This window comes from Octodon degus, unplaced genomic scaffold (assembly GCF_000260255.1).
Source record: "Octodon degus isolate 3935 unplaced genomic scaffold, OctDeg1.0 scaffold00130, whole genome shotgun sequence".
Lineage (NCBI taxonomy): Eukaryota > Metazoa > Chordata > Mammalia > Rodentia > Octodontidae > Octodon > Octodon degus.
In genome coordinates, this window is record NW_004524706.1 from 5,546,959 (window position 1) to 5,558,656 (window position 11,698).

Sequence of the window (11,698 nt, forward strand, 5' to 3'; positions counted from 1 at the left end):
TGGAAATAAATGGTCCTTTTTTTTTTCTTCTTTAGTGTAGGCTAATACATGAATCTGCATGTCATCCCTGATCAGGAACCATGCTCATCTTCTCTGTAGGACCCCAAGTTTAGTGTACGTGCTAGTGAAGCAGACACTAATCTTTATTTTTATGGATGGGAAACGGAGGTTGCAGAGGGAGAGTGAATTGACCACATATGCACACTGAGTTAGTGGCAGAGCTAGAAGGGTTCCTAGAGTCTCTCAGCTCTCCATTCACTGCTCTTTGCACCATACCAAACTGCTGCGATAACCTACACTACTGCAGCCTGAGTCCATCTTCCAAGACTCCCTCAGGACTCCCATGCCTTGTTTGCTCTGTCAACCACTAGAAAATACTGCTTGGAGTATAATACTGTGTGCAAGGCACTGTCCAGCAGTAGTTCCTTCTAGAAGTCACATACCTCTGTTCCTGGACACAGCCAGTCTATCTATCTATCTATCTATCTATCTATCTATCTATCTATCTGGCTAAGTACTCAACTTTTTTTGTACCAGGGATTGAACTCAGAGCATTGAGCTTGCCAGGCAGGAACTTATGCCGCTGAGTTATCACCCCAGACCTCAACATTTTCTAATAGGCCACTTTGGTTTGACACCAGGGCTGCTATACACCTGTTGAGATGAATTGTGATATGATGTGAGTATAGGGAGCTAGAATGGCTGAGTCCCAGACTTTCAAAAATCCCCATGGCAGGGAAAAATGATGTTACACTTACCCCATTGCTAGGCAGTGCAATCCAACCCAGCTCAGCCTGGGAGGCTTTGGAATCCAGAAGAATGACTAAGGAGAGAGGAGAACAGAGATGTCAGAGATAAAAAGGTCCATTTAGGAGGGTAGGATCTCTGTGGAATTCTCTGTGATTTTGCTAAGCAAGGGGCTAGAGGATGTGGCAAAATGTTTCCCATTGCATAAATCCCTGTAAGGAGGGTGTGAATAGCTCAAGTCCAGAGAGACAAAGCCACAGTGATTAGGGGAAGAGTCTGTGTAATTTCCTGGGGCTGCTGTAACAAATTACTGCAAAGCTAGTATCTTAAAACAACATGATTTTTTTCTCTTACAGTTCTAGAGGTCAGATGCCTGATATCAGTTTCCTAGAAGTCTCAGGGTCAGCTCCCTTCCTTAGGAGGCTATGAGGGGAGAATCAATTTTCTTGCTTTCTTCAGCTTCTAGTGGCCACCTGTATTTCTTGGATTTTGGCCCCTCCTCCACCTTCAAAGTGCATCACTTTGGTCAGTGTTTTTGTCATCACACCTTTTCCTTTCAGACTCTGGCTCCTCCTGCATCCCTACATCTCTCCTATAAGGGCTATTGCATTGTGATAATGTTGGACCCATCCAAATAATCCTGGATAACCTCTCCATCTCAGAATCTCTAACAACATCTGCAAAGTCTCCCTTTTGCCACTTACAGTAGGACTCCCAGGTTTTGGCAATTAGGATGTGAACAGTTTTGGGGAGGGGTATCATTCAGCCTTCCACAAATCCTTGCCAAATGCCCTAAGGCCAGCTCTTAAATTTCGGGTAGGGAGACAATGACCCTCTTCATCATTCCCAGGTCCCTTAAATTATAACTTAGTGGGGACCAGGGAGATGGCTCAGTGGAATAAGCACTTCCCTGGCAAGCGCAAGGGCCTGAGTTCAATCCCCGGTTCCGCCAAAATAAAATAAAATAAATAAATAAATAATAACTTAGTGTCCATTAGGGAGAGAAAATGGGTATATGAGGGATTTCTGAATACAGTCCCAAATCCATTCAGACTCAGGGGCTCTTCTGAAGGCTGGTCACAGGTGTGGAGGAGCTTTAAATTTTCCTGGTTTGATTCTCGGGGCCTCTGGGGAAAACCAAGTGGTAACATCCTACTAGGAAATAGGGGAAATAAAAATCTCTTATCTACTCAACCAGCACCTTTCCCAGGGATTGTCATCTCTACTGCCCTTGAAAGAATATCAGTGGTCCTTTTATGTATAATCCACAACCCTTCCCACACTAGAGAAGCTTGGAATCACTTTATTCCCTAGGGAAGTGTCAGATCAGCAGCCTGCATTTTCTCAGCATTGGTCACAGAGAAGCACGGGTTTGGACAGCAGATCCAGTAGCCTGGAAACAGGAAACCAGGCTATCCCAAAATCTTGGAGGATTACTCATCTGAAGATTAAATAGGAAGGTGGGCCGCCTAGGTAAGAGCCTCTAGGAGGGACTGGCTCCACAGGCATCCGCGATGGTGGGCAGGACTCTGACAGCGTGCTGATTTAACACAAGTAACAGCACATGGGAATTACATACTGGAAGGCATCTGCGATGGGACCAATCCTATGGTCAATGCCCAATTCTAGATCCTCAGGATTCTGCACCTGGCTATGACGCCTTTGGTTTCAGCTGAGCCTACAGCTCCCCCAAATGCAGAATCAGAGACAAGACTCTCGATACAGCCGACAACCCCCAGTCCGGCAACGCGGTCCTCGCCAGACAGATTGCGCTCCGAATTCAGCACTGCGGACAGCTCCTCCTCGCCCAGCCTTTGCGGCTGCCCGCCACCCAGTCCAACATTCCACCTCCTGATGGCCTCACAGTGGTCCCCGAGCCCCGCTGCTCGGGCTCCATCCTGTCTCTTCACACTCCGACCTCACCTCCGCATCTCGTCTCTCCGGAGCTCAACCTCTCCCCGCCCCCCCAACTCCCACCTCTCATCACTCAGCCTGTCCGTCTCACCGGTCCCTGGCTCCCGCCGTTCCTTGGTCTCTTCCCGACCCTCCTAGGTCTGCAGCCTCGAGATCCTCAACGCCCTTCCGCTCCTATCGCTTAGCCCCTTCCTCGCGCTCTCTCTAATTCTTTGCCGCCCTCTCCCCGCTTTCTTCACCCTCCAAACAGACTCGAGTCTCCCCAACGATTCCCACCGGTGCCTCTGTCACTGGCTCCGAATCTGTTAACAGAGCTGGCTCCCAGCAGTCACCAGTCTCTTTACCTTCCTCGGCAGTCCCGGGCCGCCCGCATCCCAAAAGCAGTGCGAGACAGAGAGGCATCAGGCAGACCAGCAGGCGCAGCGCTTGCGGGCCGGCGCCAGTCTCCATGGTCCGCAGACGGCGCTGTCAGTGCAGCCGCGGCTCGAGCCGCGCCAGCCCAGCGCCGCTGAGCAGCGCCCCCAGACCCTAGCGCGGGCTGGGGCGGGGCCTTGACGGTCACCATCATCCATGGGGACCAATCACTAGGCATCGCCGCGGGAGGTCCACCAATCCGGGCCAGCAGAGGGTGGGGAGGTGGAGTTTCATAGGCCAGGGGCGGAACACCTAACTGGAGGGAGAAAAGAAGGGGTCCCGAAAATCCCCAAGCCGTAGGGGTGGGGCATCCCCGGGCAAGAGCGAGGCTGCTGGGGAGTGTGATGGGCTGTCACCCGTAGTACAGGGCGCTAAACCTTAGTCCTCGTTCCTCAGAAGTAGGCAATGTGGGCGTGGCTTAAGAAGGGCAGGCCCGCTGGGAAGCAGCGACTCTTGCAGCCTCGAGCTAGCTTGGGAGCCCTCCGGCTCCCAGGACTTGCGAGGATTTCTAAGCTAAGTGCCCTGACCCTACGCTCTGAGATCGCTTCACCTCCCAGCCCTCGGCTTCTTGCTGTGTTGCGGCACCTGGTATATCACGGCTTGATCTCTCTCTCTCTCTCTGTCTCTCTCTCTCTCTCTCTCTCTCTCTCTTTCTCTGGAATGGGCGAACCTCGACCACAGGAACTGCTCAGAAAAAGAGATCCAAGTGGGAGAGAGGATCCCACCCTATCAGCAGCGCTTCGAAGGCTGGGAAAATGTAGACCCTGGGATAGAGATTCGCAGAACCATCGGTTCTTTGGGTTCTACTGTCAAGCCATCTCAGCACAACCCACACCCACCTCCGTCTTCAGGCTGTTTAGGCTGGGGTCCCCACTGAGTATCCCAATCTACCCAACCAGGAGATTGGCAAGGAGTGCAGCGACCGGGAATCCGAGGCTTCTGCAAGAGACGGAGCCCTTCTCCCAGACAGAGTTCAGCCGGCGCTAGAGAAGCTGCAAGAAAACGTGGAACACGACCTCTATTTATTGAAGGTCATTTATGTGCAAGCCAAGGGTTTAACCGCTCGGTGGTAGGAAGGGCCAGGACTCTTCAGGAGGAAGGAGGCGGCAGCTATTGATCTTTCACCATCAGAGCTGAACTTGAGGGGCAAAAGCTCCACCCACTTTGTGGCTTTTCAGAGCTCTCATCTTGGGGGAACGCACCTCCTCTCCCTTTAGACGCTATAGTAGCTGGAGAAGCTTAGAGATGACTGGGAGACTTGCATGCATCCTTTTGGCCTGTAAGGTCCGAGTGTCTGTGTCATTTTGCATATGTGTACTCCTTGCCCTTCCAAACACTTTCTGGGTGCCATGCTTTGTGCCCAGGATATGTGGGGGGGGGTTGAGTGCCCCATCTTTGCCACATTCTATACCTCTCTAAGCGAAGAGCGCAGTGAAAATTCCTGGCTTCCCAGATCACTGGCCATTTACAAGCTGTTTTCGTGTGCTGTTTCTGTGTGCCTGTGCACACATGTGTGTACATAGAATGTGCACAGACACACATATTCATGCCTATCAGACAATATGTAGTTATAGGAGGAATAGGTAGGAGGAATTGGTCTCCTTTGCTCCTAGAAAGGTCTTATGGGGGCGGGGCTCACACACCACGGGAGGCAGAAGCCCGCTGAGGCAGCAGAAGGGGTGTGGCACCTGCCCGCTTCCTGGATGCAGGCGGGCCTCTGAAATAAGATCTACCTGAAGAAGGGCTCCTACATCCCCACTTCCTTCCCATCTCCATTCTTCTCACGCTCAATTTCCCCTCCCCCTGCCCCCAGCGCTGGGAGATGGTATTTTTAGAAGCTGCTTAGAGACCCAGGACTCTTTCATATCGGAATGAGTTCTCACTGCACCAGCCTTCTCTCCTCTCTTCAAAATCGGGTCCCATCTCTTTAGCAGTCTCCAAGGCGCCAGTCATGGGAGCTCGAGGGACTTCAGCTCAAAGGTTCTGACCCTATGCGCAACAATAAAATGCAGACTCCCTCTGAGCCTCTCAAGGATCTTTCAGAAGACAAACAGATGGGGGAAATTAACTGGAGAGAGCTATATAGAATGCTCCCAACAAACCCCTGGCTGTGGGAAGTCTGGCTGCAGTCATGTGGAGGAAATGCCAGACTGAAGCAGTAGGAATAGGGAAAGGCAACAGGAATAAAGGCCTGAAATAATCCGGTTTCCTTTGAACAATTCATTTATATTAAAACTAGAACGGAGAAACCCTGCTGTATGTGGATATATACAAATTAAACACATCTTAATAAGAGTTGCTCCAACATGGATCTGACTGCTAAAAGTCTGCAGAATAAAAAATTCAGTAAAGAAATTGTGGAGGCCCTTAGAATGAAATGAAGCCATCATTTATCACAACCTTTAAGTGCTAGAGGCCAGTCACTCAGTTTAGGTCCCTTTCTGAAATAGTTATGGATGGGGGTGGGGGTGGGGGCGATGCTGAACGCCTGCACAGGCCCATTTTGCCCGATTTCTGTCCGTGGTGCTGAACCACCAGGGTCTGGACCTGGTACTTCACTGCTGCTGCACTCTGAAACAGTCTTTGCTGCCTACTCCTCCAGCCTAGAAAAAGATCCTGGGACTATCATCTCTAGGAGCCAAGCACCTTTCGCACCCTGGAGTAAGTGTGGAGGGGGCTCAAACACATCTAGATGCAGCCTGGCTTTTTTCCTCTGCTCCTTCCAGACCTGCACTGGAGCGCTATGGACATTCTTGTTTCTTCTTCTGCCTCACCATCTTTTTGAATCATAGAAGAATAGCTGCTGGGGCTGAGCAGCCTAATTCAACACCCAAAATAATCAGAAGTGAGCTTTTAGGGAACACACCCAACACAAACACAGTCTGCAGCTCAAGATTACTGAAAGTTTACAGATATAGGTGTTGAAGAATTATTTTCTTTATTTTTCATAAATACAGAAATTTTGTTCAGCCTTATGAGGCAGAGTTCATGACTTCCATGGGAAAGACTAAGATTCACCAGAGAAATCAGGGTGAAGTCATGCTTTGAGCAAAGAGGACAGGGCAGGACAAGAGCAGAAAGGAGCTATATTAGTCAGATCTATCTTCAAGTTGTCTCTTTCTAGCCGGTCATGGTGGCTTACTCTTGCATTTCCAGCACTCAGGAGACTGATGAAAGAAGGTTGGGAGCTTGAGGTCAGCCCAGGCTACATGGGGCACATCAAATCATTGTAACTACAGAGCAAGACTTTGTCACCTCCATCCCCACTTAAAAAAAAAAAAAGGTGGGTTGCAGTAGTACTCACCTGAAACCTCAGATTTCTGGGAAGCAAAGACAGGAGAGTCACAAATTCAGCTGCCTAGCTTGGGCATCTTGGTTGATTAGACATGGTCTCACTGTATACCTCTGGCTGATCTTGAATTCACTATGCAGCCCAGGCTGGTCTCAAACTCTTGGTGGCTCCTGTCTGAAGACTGAGGTTTCAGTCCTCAGTAGAATACAGTGTGCCAACCACATGTAGTTCTACTAAATAATTTTAAAAGGGTTGGAGATGTAGCTGGGCACAAACGCTGTGTGGGTTCAATTCCCAGTACCACAAAAATATATCTTTCCTTATCCCTTTCTCATTTCCTTCTCCAGTCTAAGGAAAGAATAAACACACTCAAGGTGGATTTTTTCCTGGAACAGTCAAAACACAACCAAAAGTAAGGTGGTGGTATATATATATATATATATATATATATATATATATTTTTTTTTTTTTTTTTTTTTTTTCGGAACCAGGGATTGAACTCACACACTTGGGCTTGCCAGGCAAGCACTTATTCTACTGAGCCATCTCCCCGGCCCCACCAACATATTTCAAATTGAATTTTCTTTCTTTTGTATTTTTAGGGAAAGGTCTACAGGGTGTTCAGGGTCTCACTATTAGATTGGACTCATAGTGATTCACCTGTTTACAGCCTCCCAAGAGCTGGGATTACAGGCACACACCACCATGTCCAGTCTCAACTGCTGTCTCAGTGTGCCCCAGGGGCAGGGCCAGCACTGCAGGCTTGGGATTGAACCCCCCAGCCCCCGCTCCTGTTTGCAGGAGCTTTAATCCACTGAGCTATTTGGCTGGCCCTCAAATTGAATTTTCTATGGAAAAGGAAGCATAAGGTATTTAATTTACTAATTGAAAATTAAACAGAAAATCTTTAAAATTTAAATTGTAACTACCTGTACTTTATAAGCCTCAATTTCTCTGCTGTAAAATAAAATAAAAGCTATTGTGAAGCTAATTTAGAGCTATCATGAAGTCAAGAAAGAATATTTTGTGTGGTACTGTTGATTGAATCCAGGGCCTTCACACAGATTCCTCCAGCCCTTTGTTGTTGTTGTTGTTGTTTTGAGACAAGGTCTCACTAAGCCAGTAAATTGCCTAGACTGGGCAATTTGTGATCCTCCTATCTCAACCTCTCAGAATACTGGAATTACAGGCATGTGCTACCATGCTGACTGAAAGCAAATTTTAGTTTATAGCCCAACATTGTACTTGGCACAGAGCTCTGATATATCCTATTACTCTGCTCCATATTTAATTAAAGTGAGAAATGAAAGAAACAAAGGGTATGGAAGAATAAAGAAAGGTTAAGGGATGAGGGTGGAAAGGAGAGAGAGAGAGTTAGAGAGAGAGTCATTGGGGAAGAGACAGGGAAGGATAAAGAGGAAGACAGCTGGTGAGATGAATGTGTCTAGGAAGCACATGACTGGGAAGAAATGTGCTTCAGGAGACAGAGGTGTCATCAGGACAGCTGGCTGGCCAGCTGCCAAGTGGTACCAGGGATGACATTTACTTTGGTAAATTCATCATAGTCCAGGCTTGTAAATTTTACGTTAACAGCATTAAGAGAGAAGCAATATATTGGGTGTTAGGGAGTCCATCAGACCAGCACAGCTCCTATCCTGCTATCTGAGCTAAAGAATCAACAATATTAACTTATGATGAGAAACAGAACTGCCAAGAGGGCCAGCACGCTCACACTGCCTTGCCCATCACGTTCAGTCCCTGCGGGAAAATGGCACAGGGGGCCAGTTCATGACATGAAGGCAGCTTTGCGAGGGCGAGAGAAGGGGCGGCATGGTGTGAATATTTTATGAGAGCAGGCTCTGATCGCCTTGCGCCTCCAAATCTCCAGTACAGACAAAGCTGCCACTGGTACCTGGTGCATGTGTAAGGGATCAGGTCTGGCACTAGCTTACACCAACATATGCTTCTCTAGCTCTCTTTTTTTTAAATCGTAGCTCTATTTTTGAGCATACCATTTTCAGATTGAAGCAGTCCTTTAAAGCTAAATTACCAAAGTAATATAAACTAATAAAAATGTTATAAGTGAAAGCATCCATTCATCACACCATCACCAAACTTAAATCATGTTAACAGATTTGTTTAAAATTTTTTATTGTTTAATTTTATTTTAAAGAGTAAAAACAAAACCAGAAGCAAAAACAAATAGAAACAAAGATAGAAACAGAGTAACAAACAACATTACATATTGTACAGAATTTCAAAACAAGAATAAAAATTTAAGGGGCCAGCCAGATAGCTCAGTGGACTAAAGTGCCTGCTTAGGTAGAGTGCAGCGGCTGGGGTTTGATCCCAGGCGTGCCATGTTGGCTCTGCCCCCAGGACTCACTGAGACATCGATTGAGACTGTGTGGTGGCACAAACTTGTAATCCCAGCACTTGAGAGGCTGAAAACAGGAGAATCACTACAAGTCTGTGTAGTGAGACCCTGTAGACCCTGTACTAAATACAAAAAAAAAAAGAATAAAGATTAACAATGGTTGCTGTAGTACATATTTTTATCGTCTAATCTGTTGCTCGGATTAAAACATATAGGTATTCAAGATTGGTCAAATAATTAAACATTAACACCTACTTTCAATAAACCTTAATTTTTTTCTTGTCCTTTTTTTCTTTTTTAAATTTATTTTAAAGAGGGTATACTAATTGATAAGACGTTAGAAGCGGTACACATTTAGAACAAGAGGTATTCAACCGTGATTTTTGTATTACACTTTCTTGTCTTTGATGTAGTTGTTCCATGTAACAGACTGATAAATGCTATTTGTCTTCCTCCTACACACACACACACACACACACACACACACACACACACACCTCTTTACAGAAAATGAATATATTTGTTAGTGGAGTAAGCATTGTTGATTATCTACCCAATCTCTCTGTGTGTCTTTCTGTGTTTGTGTCTGTCTGTCTGTCTGTCTGTCTGTCTGTCTGTCTGTCTCTATCTATCTATCTATCTATCTATCTATCTATCTATCTCTATCACTCTCTACTGCACATTGAACCCAGTACCCTCACACTGAGCTACGTTCTCAACCTTTTCTTAATTTTTTCAATGTGAGACAGGATTTTGGTAAGTTGCTCTTACCTAGGCAAGGTTCAAATCTGTTATTCTTCTTTCTCATCATTCCAGGGTGATGGGATCACAGGTGTGTGCCACTATACCTAGCTCCTTCTCTTATTTTATTTTGGAGACTGAACCCCAATTTTATTTGGATATTCAGCCACTACAGTTCTTTGCTCAGGGAAGATGGCCTACTCCCCAAGATCAGGGATCAATACAAATTTTTATTGGCTTGTCATTTCCATCTCACTTCATGTAGTATGTGGTACATCCCTGGCATCCTGAACTGAAAATTCTAGAAAGAATTTTCCTTCATAATAGAAAGAGATGCACAACAGGCAATGTCCCATTTCTTCACATATTATGACTGCTTTTGACACCAGAAGAGCTACTGCACCTATTTTGACATCAAGAAGGGCGATATCAGGGCTGGCCAGATAGCTCAGTGGATTAAAGTGCTTGCTTAGGCAGAACTCAGCAGCCCTGTGCCGTACCAGCCCCGCCCCTAGGGTGTGCTGAGACTGAGACTGGGCACAGTGGCGTGCACCTATAATCCTAGCTCTTGGGAGGCTAAAAACGGGAGAATCACCAGGAGTCTGATCTGTGTAGTGAGACCCTACAGAACCTGTCTTAAATACATACTTAAAAAAAAGAAGGGGAGTGTCAGAGCTGCTGCCGAGTCCAGATCTGAGAAGCATGCACCCCGACGCCCGCCCCACATGCATTCCTGGTTCCTTGTGGTTCTAAGTCCAAGATGGCCAGTCTCAAGGATCAGCTGATTGTGAATCTCCTTAAGGAGGAACAGGTGCCCCAGAATAAGATCACAGTTGTCAGGGTTGGTGCTGTTGGCATGGCCTGTGCCATCAGTATCTTAATGAAGGACTTGGCAGATGAACTTGCTCTTGTTGATGTCATGGAAGACAAATTGAAAGGAGAGATGATGGATCTCCAGCACGGCAGCCTTTTCCTCAGGACACCAAAAATTGTCTCTGGCAAAGACTATAATGTAACCTCCAATTCCAAGCTGGCTATCATCACTGCTGGAGCATGTCAGCAAGAGGGAGAGAACCGCCTTAATTTGGTGCAGCACAATGTGAACATCTTCAAGTTCATCATTCCTAATGTTGTGAAGTACAGTCCCAACTGCAAGTTGCTTGTTGTGTCCAACCCAGTGGATATCTTGACCTATATGGCTTGGAAGATAAATAGCTTTGCCAAGAACCGTGTTATCAGCAGTGGTTGCAACCTGGATTCAACCCAGTTCCGCTACCTGATGGGGGAAAGGCTGGGCATGCACCTACTGAGTTGCCACAACTGGATCCTTGGGGAGCACAGAGACTCCAGCGTCCCTATGTGGAGTGGCGTGACTCCAGCGTCCCTGTGTGGAGTGGCGTGAATGTTGCTGGTATCGCCCTGAAGAATCTGCACCCTGAGTTGGGAACTGATGGGGATAAGGAACACTGGAAAGAGGTTCACAAACAGGTGAATGACAGTGCTTACGAAGTGATCAAACTAAAAGGCTACATGTCCCAGGCCATTGGACTGTCAGTGGCAGATTTGGCAGGAAGTATAATGAAGAACCTTAGGAGGGTGCACCCAATTTCTACCATGATTAAGGGGCTCTATGGAATCAAGGATGATGTCCTCCTTAGTGTCCCTTGTGTCCTGGGACAGAATGGGATCTCTGATGTTGTGAGGGTGACTCTGGCTCCTGAGGAAGAGGCACATTTGAAGAAGAGTGTGGATACCCTGTGGTCGATCCAGAAGGAGCTGCAGTTTTAGAATCTTCCAGCATCACCATGTCACTATCTAGGCTACAGGACGGTTTAGTTGGAGTTGTGCCCGTTGTCCTTTTTAGCTCACATGTGATCGAAGCAGCACTCTTAAGATGGCCTGGGGAAACATCAATTTCTGAAAGTTAGAAGTAGAAATGGTTCACAAAACTCCACAGCTCTGTTCTGATGCTGGATGGTGCTGCACTTGTAGTCCTGGTTAGTATCAAGTAGCCCAGCATCTGAGACACTTCATTGCGCAGACTCCAGTTACTCTTCAAACAGATGTGTATTACTAGGTTACATGGCTTCACTCACCAAGCCTTGTCTGACCTTTCCCCAGTTGGTCACAGCCTGGGATCCAGTCTACAAATCCAATACTGAATGTCTTGGGCATAACTGTCTTAAAGGATTTTATTTGGAGTAATATATATA

The 11,698-nt window shown here is 46.8% G+C and overlaps 1 protein-coding gene, 1 non-coding gene and 1 pseudogene across 2 annotated transcripts in view; 1 reads left to right on the plus strand and 2 right to left on the minus strand.

Annotated features, from left to right (window-relative positions):
* Epha10 (EPH receptor A10) overlaps positions 1-3,201 on the minus strand; it is a 38,270-nt gene extending 35,069 nt beyond the window's left edge. Inside the window, exons 1-2 of the mRNA XM_004641037.2 lie at positions 3,006-3,201; positions 759-823 (exon numbers count right to left, since the gene is read on the minus strand). Of these exons, the coding sequence (XP_004641094.2) occupies positions 759-823; positions 3,006-3,111 (171 nt within the window). The 5' untranslated portion in view covers positions 3,112-3,201. The remainder of the gene's footprint in view (positions 1-758; positions 824-3,005) is intronic.
* On the minus strand, positions 31-135 carry LOC111812580. The gene has a single exon (XR_002818053.1). It is a non-coding gene; the product is annotated as a U6 spliceosomal RNA (small nuclear RNA).
* A 7,023-nt stretch (positions 3,202-10,224) lies between the features above and the next one.
* Positions 10,225-11,273, plus strand: LOC101580405 (annotated as a pseudogene).
* The last annotated feature ends 425 nt before the right edge of the window (positions 11,274-11,698 follow it).